This window comes from Sander vitreus, chromosome 1, assembly GCF_031162955.1.
Source record: "Sander vitreus isolate 19-12246 chromosome 1, sanVit1, whole genome shotgun sequence".
NCBI classification, from domain to species: Eukaryota; Metazoa; Chordata; class Actinopteri; order Perciformes; family Percidae; genus Sander; species Sander vitreus.
In genome coordinates, this window is record NC_135855.1 from 22949700 (window position 1) to 22974600 (window position 24901).

General features: G+C 39.3%; 1 protein-coding gene across 1 annotated transcript in view; it reads left to right on the forward strand.

Annotated features, from left to right (window-relative positions):
• Positions 1 to 4277: 4277 nt before the first annotated feature.
• Positions 4278 to 24901, forward strand: part of cpne7 (copine VII) — a 32686-nt gene continuing 12062 nt past the window's right edge. The window contains exons 1-10 of the mRNA XM_078257558.1: positions 4278 to 4451; positions 10130 to 10312; positions 10535 to 10609; positions 14301 to 14375; positions 19651 to 19734; positions 19822 to 19911; positions 20087 to 20185; positions 20380 to 20466; positions 20819 to 20878; positions 21538 to 21671. Coding sequence (XP_078113684.1) covers positions 4278 to 4451; positions 10130 to 10312; positions 10535 to 10609; positions 14301 to 14375; positions 19651 to 19734; positions 19822 to 19911; positions 20087 to 20185; positions 20380 to 20466; positions 20819 to 20878; positions 21538 to 21671 — 1061 coding nt within the window. The remainder of the gene's footprint in view (positions 4452 to 10129; positions 10313 to 10534; positions 10610 to 14300; positions 14376 to 19650; positions 19735 to 19821; positions 19912 to 20086; positions 20186 to 20379; positions 20467 to 20818; positions 20879 to 21537; positions 21672 to 24901) is intronic.

Genomic DNA, 24901 nt, shown 5'->3' on the forward strand with positions numbered 1-24901 from the left:
AAACTCCATTACAAGTAAAAGTCCTGAATTCAAAATGTTACTCAAGTATTATCAGCAAAATGTAATTAATGTATCAAAAGTACTTGATATGCAAAATGGATTCTTTTAAAGTGTTATATTATTCTAGAATATTATATTATTCTGTTTGTATCACTAACGAAAACATGTAAGAGCAGTTTAATGTTTAAGTTCGTCAATGTAGAGCCCAATATGATTAAAGACTGGCCCGGAGCTGAAACTATTAGTCAGTTAATCGAGAAGTCTATTGACAAAAAAATAATGGGCAAATTTGATATTTGATTGAGTATTTTATCAATCACCAAACATTCTCTAGTTAATACTTCTCAAATACTTCCTACATGGACTACTTTATATTCCTCTGTCCAACTGAAATCAATGAGGTAGCATGTGTGTGGTGTCAGCTTCACCCCTCTGAAGTGTGCATCAGGTTTACTCTGTAAAAAGGGAACTGAGATCATTTTGACCACAGTATTTGTAGGTCAGTAAGGCAAATATAATGATGACAGAGGTAACTCGTGGAGATAACGCTTTTGTTCAATGAGCTGTTACTTGAGCTAGAGCCTGCTGAAACACAAGCTCAGTGATTGATTACCATTAACATTGATGCTGCAGCTGCCATCACCAATTAGAAAGACTTTAGAATCGATAATGTCCAAAAAAAAACCCTACCTATGTGCAAAAATACCTCTGTCCGAGGGAGCCACTGGTGGGAAACTGATGATTTTACACAAACACCCCAGGCACGCAATGTGGTCAGTGACTGGGGAGAAGCAGCGGGGGGAATCTGAATAGATAATCCATGTGTAAAAACAGGGCACGTCCTGTGAGGTGCTGAACCGACGCAGCAGCAGCAGCAGCAGCAGCAGCAGCAGCAGCAGCAGCAGCAGATGGCCGTTGTTTGGAGCTGTGGCGTAACAGGGCTCAGGTGTGTGCCCCAAAGCATTCACTTCTTACTGACTCTGAATACCCATGGAAGAAGAGGCAGTGGGGTTGAAAAAACTGCAGGAGAGAACATGACTTTATATGATGGCAATGTCAGAAAGCAGCCAGTGTCCATGTTAAACACAGTGTGTGCAGATCCAGGCGTGTATTTGTTACTTTTGTTTAAAGAGTTTCACTAATAATATCAACCTGTAGAAGCAATTAGTGTGGTATTTGTGTTGTTTGGTGTGTAAGTTGCATGGTTATCAGCTTTACAGAGCAGCTCATTAAAAAGCAGGGAGCCATGTTTTTATTTTATTTTTTCAAGCTGTTGGAATAATGTGATTGACCTGCCTGTCTGCACACATCATCATTTTACCAACTGAAAGCTTCTGAGTGGCTCAACTCTCAAAGAATTAGCCGTGTCCTCTTGAAATCAAAGACAGCCGTAATTCTGCAAAGCTCTAATGAAAAATAATGTTCGTTCTGTTTGAAGGACACTTCAGAATCATGTAATTTCACCGCCTTCAGGAACAAAAATGCTGAAGCCTACACATGTATATTATCATGAAGTGCACTGTAACCACGAAAGGTACTTTTAAACAGTCAAACCTTTATTTTCGGTTTTGCACTGTATTTTGATGAACCCACATTTCCCAAGTCATTTTGTCTATTTATTTCATGGCCATCGCCCTGTTGTAGCAAAAACTCAAGGGCTGCTGTTTTGTCAGCGCAATCTAAAAATCTATACACGTTATGTAATGTCTGGAAATACATTCATGAAAATAATACACTTGTGGGTGGACTGTGAAAAGGTTCAAGCACAAACGTGTAGAAACAATAAGTTATGTAACATACAGTGCTGTCAAAAGAATCAGCTCATGATCATTTGAATGTGAGAGACATTAGACTAACGTATGAGTATGTGCATGTACAGTATACATGTGGGTGTATGTGTTTTTAATAAAGTTAAGAGAGCAGAAAGTCTGTCTGAAGCTCCCGCATGGAGATTTCTTTGTGATGTGCTGCTGCTGGACGATCCGTCCTTTAAGTTCCTGTTGTTTTGCTGTGAAATGTCTCACTTGTATCCCTGGCATTCCTATTATTGAAGTGAGACTAAGCCTTTTTTTTCTGAGTGCAAATTGACAAACTATGCAGTAGATCCTACGGAGAGGATTATCATCTGGTTTACCTTTTTTATGTTCACATGATGATGGAGCCCATACTGTAAACAGTTGGAACATCTATCTATTTATAGTGTAAAATGCTTACCTTACTGTATGCAGGACTGTGCCATGTATGCAATATGACATGTAAACATTATCATAATGCTAATCAATGATGCTAATGCTCAGTATGACACATTCATTACAGTAGGCTGAAGCTGAAGAAAAATCTGATTGATATGTCTTTCTGAATGTAGGCTATATATTAAGCCCCCTCAATGAAGCCCGCATGGGATTATTGGTGCAAAGAGACTAACTTCAATTTAAAGGAAGTGTGAAGGATATATGTCTTACCCTTAGATTTCCATGTTTCATTGATGTGTTCATATATCTCGTCATTATTTTTGCCGGAAGCAAATAACACAAACACTAGCCTATGCCCATATTTTCCGCTTTTATCTCAGGTTTACATGCTGTGTGAAAGCGGCCAAATCTCCTAATCAATAAAAAGCCACTGTAATGCATTTCCATAGTCTCGTGTTCTGTTTTTAAGATTCGATTTTCAACCATAGACTGTAAAATGAATATATACAGTCATTGTTTTCAACCGAACTCCCAATAATCGAGTCCCAGCGAAAGCCCCATCCTTACATCAGCAGCTGGGCTCTCTCCACTCCCCATCTCTCTAAACCGAGCCTACTCCCTCCTCGCCAGTCTAACCAATGAGTTTCGGCGGAGAAGGGAAAAAAAAATCAAGCAGTGTGTTATGGGAGAGGATTAAAACAAGTGTGTTTAAGAGTAAAGACCAACGACAGGTAGGAAGTGAGTTTCTCGTTTTTAACTTGATGGTCAGCAGAGTTTATTGGGTTTAATGGGGGGATTAAGTGCGGTTGCTTGTTTTTTGATCAGCTGTATGTTTTCTTATTGGAAGTAAGACAATGACAAACGACAAATGTTATCAAAGTAGACTGTTCATTTTGAGTACGGCGCTTTGTTTTAGTACGAACCTTATCGTTAACTGGGTTTGCAAGGATTACAGATTTGTAGCGGAATTGATGTTTTGTGATGAATTATTAAGAAACCATATAGGAGCGTTTACTGTATCGCCTTCATTATTAAGTTGTTGTATTGAATCGGTAACCGACGTGTTGCTTTACTAAGCGTTTTACATTACAACTTTTGCTTCTAGCTTCTGAATCTGATTGCATTCCGAGTTTTATTGAGTTAAGTTTGAGATTGATGTTTGCGGTAACATCTGGTTTCCAGACTCACAGCTGGCAAAAAGAAGAAAACACGGGCGCTGTCCCTGGTGCTGAAAGCCAATGGTACACTTGTTCGTTTAAGAACGTGACACTTACAGTGAGGGATGCTGGTAACGAAATTCAACCCCCACCCTCATACTTTCTTCCCCTTTACAGTTAAGCATGGTACACCCGTTGCTCAAGGACACTTCAGCAGGGCGGATGTTTGCCACATTGGAGTTTAAACAAATCAAAGTATTTTTTTTTTTAGTTTTATGGCTATCCTGTGGGCAACAAAGCCACTCAGCCATGTGGCTGCTGGATTCCTGATTTTATCTACCACTTTACTTTTACGTGTATTCATTGTTGAATAATACCAATTTTGTTTTGCTAAAATAGTTTGCTATCTATGCTGTCATGTTTAGAATAGGATACAAATAGAGGTATGCAGAAAATGGCAATATCAAGTCTATGTCTTTGTCAAGTCTTTTTGTATTTTGTGGATAGGATAGCGTGACACCCTCCTTATTTTTCACACTGGAATTAAGAGCATTTAAAAAGAGGAAGACCCAGATTTGACCATCCTAAATTACTTATCTTAAATCTTACTATTTGATCTGATCTAGGCTCCTGAAAGCACCACCTTCATGTCCTGTCTCTCGTCAGTGCTGAGGTGAGATGATACTCCTCACAAGAGGATAGCTCTGACAGGCAGTATTAACAGATTGGGTTTGCTTTGGTCTCCTGGGACTCAACAAGAATCTCTGTTCTTTTTATGACATCTGTACCAAGTCAAAAGAGCCTGTCTCCCGTGAGTGTGCCACGTCTTTACTGAGATCCCTCGACCCACCACTACATTTTCCCATCCCACGGAGCTACCACATCGTACTGCTTCGCTGGTTGGCAGCTCCTCTTGCCCTGAGCCAGGATGAATGATGTTCAGGAGGCCACCTCCCCTGCGACCAGCCTCAGCGGTCCAGCTACCTGCGTCTGCAAAGTAGAGCTGCGTGTGTCTTGCAAAGCCCTGCTGGACCGAGACACGCTGAATAAGTCAGACCCATGTGTCATACTCATGGTCCAGACCAATGGACAGTGGACAGAGGTGAGCCCCCCTCTTTTTTTGTTAAATCCAACAAATACACAGTTGGACCTTTTGGGAAAAATTGTGAGGCTGATATCTCCTCAACCACCTATTATATAGGCAGCAGTATTTAGCTTTTAAAAATTAAGCCACCATCTTTTATTAGTCTCCCTATCTGAGTCATTAACCATGTTATTTAATATGTCAATAATCGTGCCTTGAATCACACATACATAAGAGTTCAAATCATTCAAATGACAGCGCCTCGAGGTGATCTGAGAACATGTTTTCTTAAAGAGCTCATATTATGCTCATTTTCAGGTTCATAATTGTATTTAGAGGTTATATCAGAATAGGTTTACATGGTTTAATTTTCATAAAACACCATATTTTTGTTGTACTGCACATTGCAGCAGCTCCTCTTTTCACCCTGTGTGTTGAGCTCTCTGTTTTAGCTACAGAGTGAGGCATCTTACTTCTGTTCCATCTTTGTTGGGAGTCGCACATATGCGCAGTAGCTAGGTAAGGACTACTACCCAGTCAGAAGCACAGTATGAGGGCGTGCCACGCTAGCAGCTAGGCGAGCATTATAACGTGTTACAAAGGGACGCACGTTCGTCTCAGAAGTAAAGGCTGGACTACAATAGAGCTGTTTGTGAACAGTGTTTTTCGTTGGAGATGGTAAGTCCCTTGAAGCCTATTACACGCACAAAAAAGATATATAACACAATAAAGGAAAAGGGAAAACAATAAAGAGCATAATATGAGCACTTTAATGCTTACACAGACTTGTTATACTATAGCTCAGATTTTAAGATGAAGCAGTGATGATGTGTGAAACGTTATACATTGAGATGAATTTTCAGTCCCACTCCAGTTATCCCCAATCCTGTGTAGTCATACAATATCGACCAGGGAGATAAATCTGTTAATGGTTTGCTGAACTGGCAGCTGTTTGTCACTCTTTCGGAAAAGATCATGGCTTACACAACAGCTGTCTGACTCAGAATTAAAAACTGTTGAATTTAAAACAACATTTACAGAGAAAGATTGAACATTGTTTGCCTCCACATTTCACTAATTTATACAGTCTGCCTTGCCACTGGTCTACATGTGTGGACAAACAGTGGGTTGGTAATACGCAGTGTGATAAGGTGTGTTCCAGCTGAAAATGTTTACTTTCTTGGATTGGTCCCAAGCTGATTTGAAGTGTAGGCAGCAGGTCTCTCATTTCCCTGTTAATTAAGTCGTTTAGTGCATGAGGAAAAGCCAACACACAGGTCTCCATTAAGTAGAGGATATCTAATTATATAGATTTTTTTCCCTGCTACACTTCATTCAACAAAAGCTATCTATCCAGGGAAATGGGAGATAATTATTAAGTGTAACTTAGATTCTTGCCACATGGGAGCCATTTGTTTAAGATGTTCACTGTAGTGTTTGGGCTGAATGAAAGTGGAAGCTTGAGGTACCATTATGATTAAAAGACTCGCCTAGCAGTTCTTTGAGGACACAATTGTGGATTTTTCTTGGTTGTAATTTGATTTCTACTAATTGAAGCAAATTCATGTCAAAAGAAATAACTATGAAACAGTGCAGTATTACAAGAAGAGCTCTATCTATCTATCTATCTATCTATCTATCTATCTATCTATCTATCTATCTATCTATCTATCTATCTATCTATTTGAGTTATGACAGTGTACACATGTTGTCCAACCCTCCGCTGTCAGATCCCTTGGTACTGGGAGGCAGCATTCCTTGTGAAATTGTTTACTTACGTCAACAACTGAAGAAGCTGAGAGCCCACTCATACCACAGCCACCCTCTTTCTCTTTTCTGAGCTCATCCTGTATGGCCCCACTGACTTGCAGCTGCTACAGTCAGGTCCATAAATATTGGGACATCGACACAATTCTAATCTTTTTGGCTCTATACACCACCACAATGGAGTTGAAATGAAACGAACAAGATGTGCTTTAACTGCAGACTTTCAGCTTTAATTTGAGGGTATTTACATCCAAATCAGGTGAACGGTGTAGGAATTACAACAGTTTGTATATGTGCCTCCCACTTTTTAAGGGACCAAAAGTAATGGGACAATTGGCTGCTCAGCTGTTCCATGGCCAGGTGTGTGTTATTCCCTCATTATCCCATTTACAAGGAGCAGATAAAAGGTCCAGAGTTCATTTCAAGTGTGCTATTTGCATTTGGAATCTGTTGCTGTCAACTCTCAATATGAGATCCAAGAGCTGTCACTATTAGTAAAGCAAGCCATCATTAGGCTGAAAAAATCTAAACAAACCCATCAGAGAGATAGCAAAAACATTAGGTGTGGCCAAATCAACTGTTTGGAACATTCTTAAAAAGAAAGAACGCACCGGTGAGCTCAGCAACACCAAAAAGACCTGGAAGACCACGGGAAACAACTGTGGTGGATGACCGAAGAATACTTTCCCTGGTGAAGAAAACACCCTTCACAACAGTTGGCCAGATCAAGAACACTCTCCAGGAGGTAAGTGTATGTGTGTCAAAGTCAACAATCAAGAGAAGACTTCACCAGAGTGAATACAGAGGGTTCACTACAAGATGTAAACCATTGGTGAGCCTCAAAAAACAGGAAGGCCGGATTAGAGTTTGCCAAACAACATCTAAAAAAGCCTTCACATTTCTGGAACAACATCCTATGGACAGATGAGACAAAGATCAACTTGTACCAGAGTGATGGGAAGAGAAGAGTATGGAGAAGGAAAGGAACTGCTCATGATCCAAAGCATACCACCTCATCAGTGAAGTATGGTGGTTGTAGTGTCATGGTGTGGGCATGTATGGCTGCCAATGGAACTGGTTCTCTTGTATTTATTGATGATGTGACTGCTGACAAAAGCAGCAGGATGAATTCTGAAGTGTTTCAGGCAATATTATCTGCTCATATTCAGCCAAATGCTTCAGAACTCATTGAACGGCGCTTCACAGTGCAGATGGACAATGACCCGAAGCATACTGCGAAAGCAACCAAAGAGTTTTTTAAGGGAAAGAAGTGGAATGTTATGCAATGGCCAAGTCAATCACCTGACCTGAATCCGATTGAGCATGCATTTCACTTGCTGAAGACAAAACTGAAGGGAAAATGCCCCCAAGAACAAGCAGGAACTGAAGACAGTTGCAGTAGAGGCCTGGCAGAGCATCACCAGGGATGAAACCCAGCGTCTGGTGATGTCTATGCCTTCCAGACTTCAGGCTGTAATTGAATGCAAAGGATTTGCAACCAAGTATTAAAAAGTGAAAGTTTGATTTATGATTGTTAATCTGTCCCATTACTTTTGGTCCCTTAAAAAGTGGGAGGCACATATACAAACTGTTGTAATTCCTACACCGTTCACCTGATTTGGATGTAAATACCCTCAAATTAAAGCTGAAAGTCTGCAGTTAAAGCACATCTTGTTCGTTTCATTTCAACTCCATTGTGGTGGTGTATAGAGCCAAAAAGATTAGAATTGTGTCGATGTCCCAATATTTATGGACCTGACTGTATTTATTTATTTATTACCTTATTTCACCACCTGTTTGCTTCCAAGGACAAACGCAGAAGCAGTGCGGAGATGACTTAACGTTTTGTCCCACAAGAGATTTCTCTTCTTTTTGTGTAACCTGGACTCCACATTCTCTCATGATAGTGAGTTAATTCAAAAGCTCATCGTTCTTCTAATACCTGACCTAAGCTAAAGGGGTTAGTTATGATCGAGCTACAGAGATGATGCTCTACCCACCTGGTAGAACTGATTAGAGAAAGCCTTAATTTTCCATGTAAGGGATCTCTCTATAATTCTGTCCCCCCCACCAACAACAAACAGGCGTCACAGACTTCGGCAGAACCTTTCCTCCGTTGCTCTGATAAGCTTTCATCAACAAACTCATCAGACTCATCCCAAATCTGTCCATCCAGATGGCACAAAGAGAGGAGAAGGCGAGAGAAGGCAATAAAGATAAATGGGGATGAATGAGGCTGAGGAAGCTGGAAGCTCCTTCTTTATGATCTCTGCCAGAGTGAAAAGGAAACTGTAGAGCAGTAGAGCAGTCCCTGCTACTAGTCATCCACTGCAGTTGGTATTGTCTGATGATGATGATTATTATTATTTTCATAATAAAAATCTCAAAAAGTGAGGCAGATGTTAACAGAACTATAGTCAAGTATTAATTTAGAACCGTGACAGAGACCAAAGTCTGATTATTTTCCACCCAGTGCTGTTTATTTTTTAGTTCAAACTAATGAAGATGTGACAAAAAAAAACTATTTAAGGCAACAAATGTAATATGTTTTACTATTTACTAATGAACAAATTGAATTGCAAATGTGAGTTTTGTGTGGAAGGGTGCTGAATTCTCTAAATTAAAAAATTCAACAGCAGGACAGCACTCCAATTGAATTGTTTATTCATGCATGGATGTTTCTGGCAGACATCCTACCTCAGCGTGTAAACTGGTGTGAAACACAAGGGTAAAATGAACAACGATAGTGACGTTTGAGGTTTTATAATGCAATTACAGACGGGTTACAAATAAGGCTAGAAAACTAAATTAATGAAAGTAGAAGATAGTGACGATGCTTCCATACAGGTCGGATGAGTTTCACTTGCACCATTAGATGGAAGCTCACTGCAAAGCAATACAAAGTTATTCTGAGTCATTGCTTTAATTCTATGATGAAATATTTCTATCCTGATGGGAGTGATCTCTTTTAATGACGCTAATGCCCCCTTTTAAAGGGAACTAGGGGTTGAATGGTTCAATAGGTATGAACATGATAAAAATCATGTCTCCAAATCTCAACCCAACTGAACACCGTTTTATTTAATGTCAATAGATCATTTCCAGATTATGCCTTTTTATTGATGGGTCTGTTCTCTTCTGTGTTTTTTTTTATAAATTGAGGTAATAAAAAACAGCAGGCTATAACATGAAAATTCTGAGTATGCAGATTGTTACTGCATGTATATAATTATTAAATGTGGAAATAAATAACCTCCATAGACTTAAATATCATATTCAATGACAATTTTTCCTTGTGACAAATTGGGCAGCATATAAATGTTTGTGGAACTGTGTGAGAGCTAAATGCTACATCATGAACAGATGGGGCCTCAGAGAGCTCAGCTTTTCCTTGTCAGGCAATGGAAGACAAGCATGGACGTTTTCTGTACGCTGAGATTAAATGTCCGAGCTCTCCAATCTTCTCTCACATCATCCTCTTGATGGAACAAAATAACATTTGCCTTTCTGTAGACACTGTTTTTCCTCAAATTAAGTAGGAAGATAGAAGTTATGTTTTCCATTCCTTCCAATCCAAATCTTGCTGGAAAACTATATAGGTTACAAACTGCAAAAGTGCTATCACTCCATAAGGTCTATTTGCTTTTATCACACACACATATCGTGAATTAAAAAAAGCAATATTACAATGTTTTTTTTAAGATTATTTTTTGGGCATTTTAAGCCTTTATTTGACAGGACAGCTGAAGATGTGAAAGGTGAGAGAGAGGAGGAATGACATGCAGCAAAGGGCCGCAGTTCGGAATTGAACCCAGACCCGCTGCGTCGAGGAGTAAAGCTCTATATATGGGCACCTGCTCTACCAACTGAGCTACCTGGGCGCCCAATATTACAATGTTTAAACATATTAAGTGTGTGTTCCCTCTCAGCTGGACAGGACAGAAGTGATCAAGAGCAACTTGCACCCGGTCTTTGCCAAGGTGTTCTCACTGGACTACTACTTTGAGGAGGTTCAGAAGCTGCGATTTGAAGTCTATGACATCCACGGCACTCACAGCATCGGGACCCGCGATGATGACTTTCTTGGTGGGGTGGAGTGCACTCTTGGCCAGGTAGGCAGATGCCACTATCTGACTCACATGTTTTATTGACTATTTAGTTTTGTGCCATAAAAACTCAGATTTATCTGCCATAAAAGATCTAAAACATGTTGGAGGTAAATGTTTGTAGTAAATATACCTGACGCTGGTGTTGATGACTCAGGTCCCTGTTCTCTGCCCTTTACTGCTAAGAAAGGCTCAAGGCCAACAATGTGTTTATCTTGCTCTTTGCAGATCGTGGCCCAAAAGAAGATGTTGAAGCCTTTGTTGCTGAAGTATGGGAAATATGCCGGCAAATCCACCATAACGGTAGTTTCTAACATTTTGCTTATGACCTGCTCTAGTGAAATTAAATGGTCGAGATAGCTGTATATAAAGATAGTGGAAGTTAATAGCTAATGGCTGGTGAGCGCTGAGAGAAATAATGGATGGCAAATTGATAGGTAAAAAGGATTTCTGTATTCTTTAAAAAAATGTTTTCAATCAGCTTAAATCCTGCAGCTCTATTTTTTTGGACTTTTTTCAAATACTTTCTCAAAGATAAAGTTTAAGACACCACAATCACAGAATGGCTTCATATTTCTGCTTTCCATTGCTGTTTTTGTGTGTTGGTAGTTGTTAAGAGCATACATCCTCTCTGAGCACTTTCTATATGCTAGTGTCCATTTTTGGTGCCATGGGTTCTGTTCCTGCCATATATGCCAAATCACGCAGGGAAGCAAGAGGAAATGATGCATGTCAGATGTGGAAGAGAGGCGCTGTTGGTTCATTAACCAGCATCGTATAGTTAACAAGCCGGTGGTGGTAGTATAATAATAAAAAAAAGACGAGCTAGATCGTGCAGTCTTCCACTCTATCTTGTTTGGGAATACATAAGAGAGGCAGGATGTGGACATGATGACAGGACCTGAACCCAATCAAGTGCTCTTCAATAAATACAAACTGTGCAATGGCAGCACTATTATCGATAGTAATGGATTGGATCCCTGCGCTGAGGGATAAGAAAAAAGACAAACTCATAATTTAATTCCTTGCCAGAGTTTGACTTTATTGAAACCAGAGCAACAGCAAATACCTTTTGAAGGTCTTCAGGATAACTGTGAGATTTCACACAAGGGGATTTTTTCTCCATTTCATCTAAGCAAATATAGAGATCTATATCATCTGTTTTGTCTGCTATATAGAAAGTGTATATGTTTTTAATATATGCATTGATGCAACCATGAATGTATTGTATGCGATAGAGACACAACAGACCGAATTGAGTTTCCTTATATAAAATCACAATAGTTAGGAAACACACAGAAACACATACTGTACACATACAATTGTACTTCTATAGGCTACTTGTCAGGATTCCTATTGACATAATGCATTTCTTGATCCCTTACCATAACCTTAACCAGGGGCTGTTCTGTGGACAGTGAAGATCCAGTGATTAGCCCTGAAGTCTTTGAGTTAGTCTGGGGTCACGCATCAATCAATAAATATTGCAATGTAAAGAAGTAGGCTGCTATATGAATAATTAATAATAATAATAATAATAATAATGACAATAATAATAATAATAATAATTATTATTATTATATAATAATAAAGTTCACTGTCTAAAACAGCTGTTACCAACACATTTAAACTAGAGCTGTCAAAATGAATTCTATAATAACGAGTTAATGCAAATTCCTTTTAACAGCGATTAACACACGTGTTTTGTGATTTGGGCATCGTGCCGCTCCGTAGTTTGGGAAATCAGGAAGCGATGCAGCAGTAATCATAGACAGTACAGTAATGTTGTGGACTTGTAGATGGCTAGCATGGATGTATTAAGAGAATGGCTAGCAGAAACAAACCTCCTTGAGCAGAAATGGATAAAGAAAAGGGTCTTTTGAAAGGCAAAGGCCCTTCCAAATGGTTCTCTCGACTAGACTGAAGTTATTTGCTGCTATGTACTGTTGATGTAAATTGAGTTACCACTGGAGTGTGTTGAGACTTAAATACCACTTGCTGGCAAAGCATACGGTTGATTTAGAGAACCCTCCTCCCCGCCAAAGGCAGGCCACGCTGGACAATTTGTCATGTGGTCATATGACTCATATTTCTTTTTAACATACGTAGGCTACCTTTAAGGTTATTTTGCAGAATATTCTAGACAGTAATTTGTAAGTGTTTTGGATTTTTGCAATAATAAACATAAAGCAAGCATATTTGTCTGCTCCCATGTTGATAAGAGCATAAAAAAACTTTTGGCCCAGCAGCAGAGGGTGCTCGGTGATTCTTTTTAACACAGGTATAAACAAACAAACAGAGCAGCCATTTGGTAATGCCAGAGAGCTTTTACAAAACTTTACTGTTGCACTGTACTGTATGTGGTAACTGTTACATCCATAAAAAGTTGACTGTTCAAGTTGAGACAATAACCTATAACAGCGGGGGGCCATTAGTTTACAACTAATGGGACTCTACTCTTTAGTTTTAATGTCCTGCAGTCCTATGTTAAGTAAAAACCACTTCACTTAACTGCTTACCACAGTGCAACTGCTACTACAGTAAAAGTTACTTTTAGCAAAAAAACTCAAGTAAAGCAGCTTGTTTTAAATACTGGCAGATAATACCTTCACCTTAATATTCTAGAGGCTTACTCTTACTCTGAAACCAAATGTCATTTGCCAAAAAAATATATTTCTAGTGTTGAGTTTCAATTTCAGACACAACAGTGACTTTTATGAGCTTTTTTCTTTCTTTCCTGAAATGTAGTGTGGTATCTTTAGTTGTGACGCTGTGTTGCAGGTGTGTGGAAGAGGAACTCCGCTGACACTGTACTTGATCATAAAGGTTTTATTATATCAAGTTTTCAGCATCAATTTACAGACTCCATGGAAAGTCTGGAGAATACACTGCCAATATGTACTCTGCTCTTGCTGCAGCAAGCAGGCTTATAAGGGGTACGTTTAGGTAACATGTTAGATAAAGTAAATAGATGTGAGTTGGCAAGTAAAGGTCAGAGTCCCCGGCTTGTGTATTGCTAAAGCCACAGGGTCAAAATGAAATGATTTATTAAAAATGTAATAACAATAACTTATAACAATAACCTGTTTCAGGCTGAGTCTACAGTCTGGTGTTACAATCCTCTACAGTGAAATACAGACACTTTTACACCGTTTAGCTGTCAGCATTTTAACCGTGTTTAATCCAGCTACTAGCTAGCGGTAGGCTAACATTACCTGCTGCCAACTGTAGTGTTAACTAGCGTCCTGTGCGGCGATGTTTCAGTTCCCTCTAACGTCCATTTTTTGGAGCATCAAAGCGCAGGCATGTAAGTTGCACCTAATAAGGCACCGAAATCTGCGTTGCTATTCGGTCCGGTAGATAACGGTCGATAAGGCACCGGTGCCATATTAGGTCTGTGCAGGTGCGATGGATCGCGTACAAACCAATAGGGTGTCGGAATGGTATATGTTTATACTTCTCATCCAACCACAATCAAATTCACTCTATCCGGATGGCGCGATTTATCTGGATAGGTTTTTTTTTGTGGTTTTTTTTGAACGATGACAAGCCAGAATGAAAACAAGCCGAACTGAAATAGGAGTAGCAAGGCTATTTTTAAAATGTAAGGAGTAGAAAGTACAGATAATTGCGTGAAAATGTAAGGAGTAGAAGTAAAAAGTATGCTGTAAAATAATTACTCCAGTAAAGTAAAGATACCCCAAATTTCTACTTCTAGTATTTGTACTTCGTTACTTGACACCTCTGGCCCCCAATCACAGAATCAAATAGAACATCCTCTTCAACACATCACGCTGCTGAGAGGAAAATCATTAAACTTAGGTCACTAACAGTGCTCATAATATCTCAGCACATTTGAGCTTTATACAGACTTTAACCTTATAGGCCCTTCAGATACCACAGTAGGCCTAGATTATGCGGTTGTGATTTCTTTCAATGAAATAATGAAGCCCATAAGCACAAACTGTAACTGACAAATCTTATGTCCTCTCAGGTGCACGCTGAGGAAATTTCTGGCAACAACGGGTATGTAGAGCTCTCCTTCTGTGCCAAGAAGCTTGATGATAAGGTGAGCAGAGCACAAAGTTCATATTTAATTAGTTATGGTTTAGTAGCACTAGACAGGGATAGTAGTAAAATTATAATCATGATGCTGTACCTCAGAATGTATTCACACTGCATCACTGGCCTTAAAGGGATTCACATTTAAAGTATTTTTAAATCATTATATAATTTCATGTTACAGGGAGAGAGAAAAATGATAATAACACTTGATATCACATATTTGCAGTGACATTATGCTCTAACATGCAAAGGTACAATACTCATTTGGCAACTTACGAGTGCACGAGGCACATGATAGCACATGTGAAATTTGCTTTTACTGTTCTTTTTGAATTCATATGGTTTTACTTTAACTATGGATATCACTGACTTTAACTGCTACTGCTCTCACACTGTCAAACTTTGCTGAAGGTATATTCCAATCAAAAAGACAGCAGGAGCTTGCAACCAATTACAACTTTGATGATCTAAAATCGCTCCATGTTCTTAGGAGCGAGCTTTAGGATGCCACACTCAGAGGCTTCTCTTGATTCCCAGATGTATTGGGAGAAAAAAATGATTTCTTTCTACAGCATTTACATTTATTTTTGAAATTAGTTTTATTCAGTTTCCTGCTACTCTGACAGTAAAATTGAACCTGACCCTCATACGAGGAAAAAAAATAAAAATAAAGGGCATCTTTCCCTGCATGTGATATTTGCTTCATATTTCCAGTGTGCTTCTGGCAGTATTGAGTTTCTGCCTGGAGAAAAAGACTTGCTTGCTTTGTTTAACCTGATGTGATTACAGCTGTGGGTACATCACTGTAGAGCAATGCAGTGGCGCAACTACCCAGTGTCAGAGGGGTATGCAGTGACAATTTTGCATAACTTCAAACCATACTGGACATTTAGTTTTGTGTGGTCTAATAGAACTCCTACCTGATGTCATCACTGGTCTCATCTCTACGTGATGCCATCGCCAACCTCATTTCTGTCTCATTCACTCCTCGCCTGTGTTCTTCTCCACTAAGACATATTGTCAAACAAACATTACGTAATAGATTTTTCATTAGTTTTTTCATATCAATAATATTAAGAAATGAATCTGTTGGTATCAAGTGGCTCCCCCTACACTTCCACCTAATGTTAGACCTACCCGTTGCCTTCCCGTCTTTCCTGATCCACCATCCTCACACCTGAATGAAATGAACTCACTGTCAAATAAAGCAGCCTCAATTCAATTCTTAAATCAGCCTAGTGATGGCATCAGATAATACAACTATTATGAAGTAAGGTTGTGCTGCTGTTGAAATTGCATTCACATTTTGTATTTTAAATATTTATATATTTTTTCATATTTATTTATTTTTCTTCTTGTCATTTATTGTGCATGCTACCTTATATTTACCAGTTGTTATTTGGCCAAAATCTAAATGTAGCTATCAGCAACATTGGCTTGCATTAAGTTAGCAAACACTAGCCAGTCTGTTAACATGGATATTTGCAAGCCTCCAAGTTTGGTAGCAAATCTATGCATGATTCCATGGTAAACCAGAGTTACAGCATTAGTTATGTTTTCCAGATTATTCTCATTATTGTACATTGTACCTTATATTTATCAGTTTTCAGCTCATCAACCTTGGTTTTGCATATTGTAAGCTAGCCGTAAACCCCCATTTGGCTGCTACATTCCCAGTGTTAGCAAACGCTAGCTAGTCTGTATATATAAATATATTTGCAAGCCTCCAAGCACAGACCTCACACTTTAAATCCTACCTGTTGCCTCTCACCATCCACTTATTTAACTGCTGTCGCATCCCTTAACATGTCATCTCCTTTTCCCTCTTTCTTTTTCTATTTTTAGCCCCAACAGCTGTTTTGCTTTGCTCTTTTTCCATAGACGGCAACTTACTACTCGTACGCTCGTACCTACTCAGCGCTCAAAGCGCCCACACGCTCCCCGCACTCTCCCCTCCCCCCCTCCCTCTTCTATGTCAACATTCTATAATGGAATCTTATGAGACAGGGCGCCTAATCTAGCCTGTTAGTCCTCTCAAATGTTATATAATAACATTGAGGAAATGCAGAAATGATTTAGAAACGCACAACAGCAGCTACATATTGAAAATACCCAAAAAAATATTTTTTTTATTTTTATTTTTTTTAACCATCGCTTTGGTGCCCCCCATGGTGCTGTGCCCCTATGCGCCGCATATAGTGCATACCCACTTTTTGCACCACTGGAACAATGGTGTGTGCAGCTTATTTGGATCAGAGTTTGGTGCTTCATGTCAAATATCTAACAGCACTGATGTAAAAAATGGTAGACACTGACTTTGTTTACGCACACGGACAAAGTCATTCCGGTTAGAAAAACAGCCCTTCTTTAGAAAGAAATTTGGTCAGAATAAACAAAGTTAATTTTTGTCTCCACCAACTCCAATGGTTAGCGTTTTAGTTGTTAAATGCTCCACTACGTTCACTTGCTAGACGCTAACTTTGTCTGTTTGATATTTGGTGAACCAAAAGCCACATTTTGGCTGTAAAACCAAAACCTCCAGCTAACAGATGGTTAAACACTCCATCCATTCTTGATTCATTGATCCATTGTTAATATAAAAAAATTGAATAGTGCAGCTTTAATTAGTTACTTCCTGTAAACAAAGATATTGTATATCGAGCAAATGGTGACTGTCAACAGCTCCTGTCATACCACAAACCTGTTTAACAATTTTAGGATTTAAATTCCTATAATTATTAGATTTTATCAGCAATAAAGTGCAGGCCTATTATATGCTGATTTTCCTAACAATGCAAATTAGCTGCCACTAATCTGGCAGGTCGGTGTTGGGTGTAGCGATTTATCATACAGCTGATGACTGAAGCAGCAAACTGTTTCTAATTAGCTGCTTGTCAGCTGTATCACCTCAACGTGCCGTAGGTATTGAAGGCTCACAGTGTAGATGTCGATGAACAGGAGGATTAGTGATGAGAAATCATTGATATCCCAGCCTAGGATTGAATTTTGACAGCTGTGTCCATTCCGCTGATGCCACTGGCTAACGGTTGCCATGACAACAAAGAGAGGATGCTACAGCTCTTTTTGCTCCTGTCCCTCAGGAGATGTATCTGGCTAATGTGGCGGGAAATGCCCCCGCACCCCCTCTCCAACTGCCAGAGTCTCACACACACACACACACACACACACACACACACACACACACACACACATACAGCGGTGTCGCGTGTGTATAGGCAGACTAGCCTAGCCCCACGATGCTTCTTTATTGATATCGGAAAAATGTGGGCTTATAAAAAATGTCAGCTGTTTTGTTTGGCCCTAATTTCGTCGCCTCTTGTAGTCCATTGGTGAGGAATGTGTGTCTGTCCATCAAAATCATCAATTATATTATCAATAGTATATAAGTAAGTAATTCATTCTGGAGTGTGGAGTGCAAAAGATAAGAGGTAGCTTAAAAGTCCAGTTTCCTGACCATAGGTCTAATAGGCACAGAGAAGTTGATAGAGACTAATAGTGGTCATCTAACAAGGGTGGGTGAGGTCTGACAGGATGATTTAAAAAGTTTGATGGCAGCAGGCAGGAATGATTTCTTGTAGCATTCCTCATTCAACAGCGGGGTTGAATGAGTATATCAGGTCAAAGGAACTGATTTCCCCAGGGTTTTAAGTTGTGAACCTGGTAATGATATGTGCCTTGTTTCGCTCTTGTGTGTATGTGTGTGACAGTGTGTTTTACGCAAAAGTTTTTTGTTTTTTTTATATAGGGCTAAAGAATATTACAGTCATTATTTAGATGAGTTGAAATGTGAATATTTAGAAAATAGCTGTGATGTCATGACTCTGCTGTAAAGGGGTTTAAACCTATTGGACCTACAGACCTCTTGCTGACGTTGTCATTCAGATACGCATAGGTGTCATGCGTCGGCCTACTTTAATGCTTGTTGACACTTTGTGTGTTGCACTTGCCTATTTGCGTGATGTGTATATATTGGCGTTTGTGTTGTTACAGTTTTTTGCTTATATTGGCTGTGTGTTACTGTTGGTATATTGTAGCCTACGTTGCAAATAGAGGGGCGGCACAATTTTGTTTCATCTAAATGCGTGCAGAAATGCACGCACCAGTCCTGCACACACACACACACACACACACACACACACACACACACACACACACACACACACACACACACACACACACACACACACACACACACACACACACAAACTAATCATTTGTTTTTCTCCCTGGAGAATCAATTGACCTAAATAATCAGTGTTGCTCTGCTCTCAGGCGCCTGTACTTGAGACTCAGAAGATGATTTAGGCTACCGTAAATAGCCTTAAAAAGGATGCAAAATCGTACACATTTTCAATTTAGCTGGTACTAACACTGATGATGTAAATGGACACATCCACAGTTGAGTTACTGTTGGAAAAATAACAACCCAATGCTGGGCCATTTCAGATGCATTTTGCATACCGGAAGTAATGGAGTGCAAAAGAAAATGTATGTTCTTTACTAGTGAGTTTCAAATATTGGTTGAAGAAATCAATAAAGATATTTTAAAACTGCAATGAAGGCTGTATAGGAGGAAACAGCAGGTTATTAATGCTATTGGCTTAAGGAAAAGGTCAGTGATTGAATGAAAAAAATTTAATAACTAGGGAATGGCATAAGTCAGAAGCTTGTAAAATATTCTCAAACTCTCCTCTCTGACCAAAAAAACAAACTATTTTTCTAAAACTTGATGATGTCTTCTCCAAAAGAGCCAACACGCTGTGCTATAAATTTGATACTTGCTTCTCCCTGACCTTTAATCACAGAGACAATTACCTCTGCAATCAGCTATGATAAATCAGTGTCAACAGATATTTGTATAAATTACAATTTCCTTTCATATAAACCATCCAAAAAAAAACACCAAGATACATATTGAAATAACCCAAACTGATTTTTCCTGTGTAAAGTTCATCACAGCCTCAATGGTAAATATCATCTGAGTCATTAGCTTCAATACTGTGAATCAAATGAAATCAAACCCCTAGTGTTAAATGTGATGTTGTATGTGGGTCATTTGTTCTCATTTGTCTCTCGTTAAATAGATCTGGATCTCAATGAGACTTCCCGACTTTTCCTTATTTGATTTCAAGCAATTTCAGAAAGAAATTTGACCTGACAGTACCAGAAGAAATACTTAATCAAACTTTATCATCTTCCCTTTGGATTAATTGTTACAATAAGAGTCAGTAGTTTTGATATTCTGTTTTCCCCTGCAGGATCTCTTCAGCAAGTCGGACCCATTTTTGGAAATATACCGAATCAATGATGATGAAACTGAACAGCTTGTGCACAGAACTGAGGTAAATTCTTCATGTTCCCTCTTCAGTTTAAGCAACAGCTGTATTCTGCCACTCTGTTTCATAGGTAATGTGCTCCTACTCCAACAGGTGATTAAAAACAACCTGAATCCTGTGTGGGAGCCCTTTAAAGTGTCTCTCATATCCCTGTGCAGCTGTGATGAGGAGCGGAAGCTCAAGGTAAGGGACCTTTAGCAACTAAGTCCACATCAGTAAAAACCATAGGGGTCAGAAACTGTACAAACAGTACTTAACGAGAATACAATAAAGACGTTTCCTGATGATTTGAGGGATGAATCAATGACCAAACCAATAGAGAGAAACTATAAAACATTGTTGTCCGTGTGTTCCACAGTGCCTAGTGTGGGATTATGACTCCAGGGGGAAACATGACTTCATTGGCGAGTTCTACGCCACTTTCAGGGAAATGCAGAAAATTGCCAGTGGAAATAAGGTCAGTGAGTGGAGAGGCTGAGCAGAGCAAAGAAGAGACAGCCGTGTAACCATTTCATCCAATTCCAATATGCCTCTCATTTTACTATAAAACGCTGAAATCCATCCCAGATGGAACAAATGTCATGGTGCTAAAGATATATCGCCAAGGTTCAAAATGCTCCTGTTTTTTGTCTTCAATGTACTTTGTTTAAGGTGACGTGGGATTGTGTGAATCCCAAGTACAAACAGAAGAAAAGGAACTATAAAAATTCAGGAGTTGTCATCCTCAGTGACCTTAAGGTAGGAATCACTTGAACCAATTAGTGTTTTATTTTATATTATGAAATAGGAATAAAAGGAACTGGTCCAAGGAGCTTTTAGTTGTATGAAACAGTTCTTTAGAATTTCAGAATCAGTATAAATTAATTGTAGTAATAAACCCTTGTTTGCATGTATTCACTGTACATGGAAACAGTCTTGTTTAGTTTCTCTCACTGTATTACAGCAAAATGAGAAAATGGCACAGATGCTGGGCCTTTTTTTGTTCCCACTGCTTTAAGAAGATATAGCAAAAAAAAATTTTTTACCCTTTACAGTCAACAGATTTGTTGGGTTAATTCTGTTTTAATGACCAGATGCTTTTTTTTTGCAGCTACACAGAGTGTACTCCTTCTTAGATTACATCATGGGAGGATGCCAGATTCACTTTACGGTAAATTAAACAGTGACACTTCACTGTCATTGAGTTTTTAAATGCACATGGCTCTGGTTGCATGAATTACCTAATTCTGTCAAATTCTCCGTATGTTACTTCTTTGTTTAAGATCATATAGCTAATAGATAAACAGACTTTGCTTTGGCTTTGCTTTGGTGGGCCATTAGCATGCAATATGCAGCAAATGTTACATTACACAGCTTTTAAAGATATGTTTTATCCTTGAAACATCCCCTGATAGTGTTTTGGTCCGTGTACACAGTTTTCTTGTAGGCAGCTTCGTGGAATACATTCAAACCTTCAACTCTTGCCCTTTGGTCTGCCCTCTGTGGTGCTACCTCTCACTCTCTAGCTGGATTACTGAAGCAGTGAATATTAATTATGAGGATTGCTGTGGTAGATGCAGTTCCTCATGTTGAAATAGCTGGCTGCTGTGTATGGGAGCTGGAGCTGTTTCCAGTTTACAGTATGTGGGTGTAAAAAGAGCAAGTTCTTACCTCTCATCAGATAATTTATACTGCCATTATGCTTATTTCAGGCTTGCTCATGCAGAATTGTTTGTAATATCTTAAGCAGCCAAATAAAAAGTAAAGTAGCAAAAGAAAAACGTAATTGATTCTGTCATATTATTCATGCTGCACACATCTTTCTACCAGGTTGCCATTGACTTCACAGCCTCCAATGGAGACCCAAGGAACAGTTGCTCTTTGCACTACATCAACCCTTACCAGCCCAACGAGTACCTGAAGGCTCTGATAGCAGTGGGGGAGATCTGTCAAGACTATGATAGGTTTGTTAGTCTTTTGTTTCTCAGTAAAGGCTCTTTGGTGCCTACAGGGTTTGTCCGGGTCTCCTGTTGTAAAATAGAGCTGCAGAGTGCCCCTTGCATGCCATTTCGGTGTGCTCTCTCACACTGAAACGAGCCACTCCATGTGAACCACAGGAAAATGATTGGAATGGAAAACATTAAGAACTAGAAACAGAATGGCACATAATCTTGCAAGGTATTCATTTTTGCTCACTAGTTCTGTTGGCCACCATCTTCTCCATCTCCGATTCATTTCTTCACTGAAATGTTTTTTTTTGCATAGTTACAATCCTCACATTGTCAAAAAAGCAGCCGGTTACCTGCAGCACAAATACAGTCTTGTTTATTGTCCACATCATGTTTACATTGGTTAATGTATTTTAATCTGTGTTAAACCCAGGAAGAAGTGATGCATGATAAACTGTTTGTACCTGGAAAAATTAGAGCAAGCAAATTTGGCCTCTACTGGCATTACTTATGCATGAGGCTAATCTGGGCTGAAGTGGGTGCTTGGTAGCAACAGTCAAGGACATGGACACAACATTCTGGACACAGTTGACTAGCCATTTTGTCAAATTATCCATTATTTTCCAGCTTTTAACAATCTGTCAGAAAGATGACATTTTGACCTTTATAGATTTTTGGCATGATTTTTAAGCAATTTGTGAATTTATTTCTTACCCATTCTTGCATAACAGTTTACAGAAAAAATAAAATAAACAACACCACATCTCTCATAGCGTTTCTTATTTTAGCAAATAACACAATGAAACAAACCAAAGTGAAAATACTTCTGTCCTTTCCTTTTCATTTTTATATGTTACTATCAGCCAATGGTTACTACTGAGAAAACTGTTATTATGATCAAATCGTCTATACCCTTGTCATGTAACTTCAGTTTCTAGCCACAGAGAGAAAGAGCACAGGTTTCCTCCCCACACCCATGTTCCACTCAGACCTAAATTGAAAATTGGTCCAGTTTGTGTTTCATTGTCTGTTAGTTCACAGGATATCTCAAAAACCTTTCATTTCAAAGACAACCAATACAATTACAAACAGGAGGGCATGCTATCCCCTACAACTGCTGGTGCCCTGGGAGGCGAAAATAAAAACAGAAAATCCAAGGTACTCAAGTGGATGGTTAAGAATAAACAAAGAAATAAAAAGTGCCTAGAATTGTCTAGTGGCCACAAGGTTAAGATACATAGTGGCCATTACATCACTTTAAAGTAGACAAAATGTCCACAACATCTTCTCAATCCTCTTTGTTGCCTATTCTTGTGCACCAGGCTACTGACTACTATATAATCCTATAGTACTGGTTAGATCACATATAGTCTCACAATGCCAGACCTTCCTCCACAGCACTGCAGAGGACGGTCTGGCTAGTCCACACAACATTTTGGGATAGGAGAAAAACATGCTCTGGTTTATTGGCATTTTTTAAAACCAATCACAGTCGTCTTGGGCGGCGCTAAGCGCCGGACACAATAATGGTGCCTCTGCAAAATAGCCTCGGGAAGGATCTTGTTTTGGTGGAACACGTGCTCGTTCAAAAGTTGTTTTAGTCGTGCAAAAGAAAACTCAGATTGGACAGATAGTCTAGCTAGCTGTCTGGATTTACCCTGCAGAGATCTGAGGAGCAGTTAACCATAGTCATCATAAATCGACCGGAGTTTAGAATGCTAAAATAAAGAAAGCAGAAGGTGAGGGACATCCGGCGGATCTTCGGGCGACAATGGAGCAATCCCCTAAATGAATCGTCGTCGATATAGACTAGATCACATATGGTCAAAGTACAGTATGTGTATAAAATACATTTGGAGACAGAAAGAGAAAAGGAATGGTTCTAGTTTAGGAAGCACTGTGATAAAGCAAGCCTACACACAAGCCTGTGCCTCTGCTATTTGTAAGGACAGTGCTAACTGCTTTGCATGTACTTCACAGGCTCTATGCTCACTGTGATGGCTGCATGGGCTTTCTCTTGTGGATAACTAAATGATACAGTTTTCTCTTGGCATCTGTTGCAGCTACTGGTCCCCTTTCTTAGCTTGCAGAAGCTCATTACCCCAAACTACAGACGAACACATGCAGAGACAGAGGCTAACACCAGGATAGCAGGCACTTCAGAAAGAAGTGGGAATCATTATGGCTGGTGAAATAACAGCGTGGTGTATAATCAGATGTAAAGACAGAGGAGGTGCAGCAGGGAGCCTGTTTGAGGAATCATTAAAGACACTGATGCTATTTGAACAAAGTTACATTTTCATGTGAGAATTCCTGTTTCTGTATATGTAAATACTGTCTGATAGTTATCAGTTTTTGGCTTCTTTCACACATATATATGTTGGTTTTAAAATGTCTGATTTTCTAATTGAAATATGCAAAAAAAAACTATTAGTTATTGCAGGCACGCTTGCAGGTACTTGCTAATTATGAGAAATTATTTATAGTATCATATGTCTCAGAGAAAGACCCTCTCATCTGTATAAACTAAGCCAGATAAGGATTAACACTCTGACTCCTGAGTTATGCAGATCCTCCTATTAAATAGCAGGGGAGCACTGTCTGGCTAAGTATAGTATCCAAGATATAGCACTGGAGACACTGAAAACCTGCCCCAAAATTAGCAGCTCATCCTTGTAGCTGTATCATTTACGTGTTTACATATACACAAGCGATTCACACATGCAAACATGCATTTGGGCGAACAGTGACAGCAAAGTGTAGGCAGCCCTTCCCTCTTAAGTTGGAATTGTTATTGAGGTGTAAAACGTGGGCAAGCAAACCTTTTAGCCTTTAGTGAAAATAGGTGATGTGGGATTTTAGAGTCCTTGCAGAGGAGTGCATTACAGAGCTGGAGTGACTAGCTTTTGTCTGTGTGGGCAGAGGCTCGTTTACCTTGCTGAGAGGGCTATTATACCAAGCACATCTCCCCGTGTCTCCTCACGTGTGCTGACAAAGTAAGAAAACCAGGACCACCATGAACTTGACAAAGTTCAAAACAAAAATGTATGTGATGAAAATGACTTGTCAGTAGACTTCTCTGCCCTCTTGTCTGGACTGAAGATACTGTGTCACATCACACCAGGAAAGATAGAGTTTGGTAATCTTTTAAAACAGTCAATTGCTCATAAAAATCTATTAATTAAGGCTCCAAGGGCACATAAAAGTATGGAAAGAGTCTAAAGGTCTAGATAATGAGTGCTGTA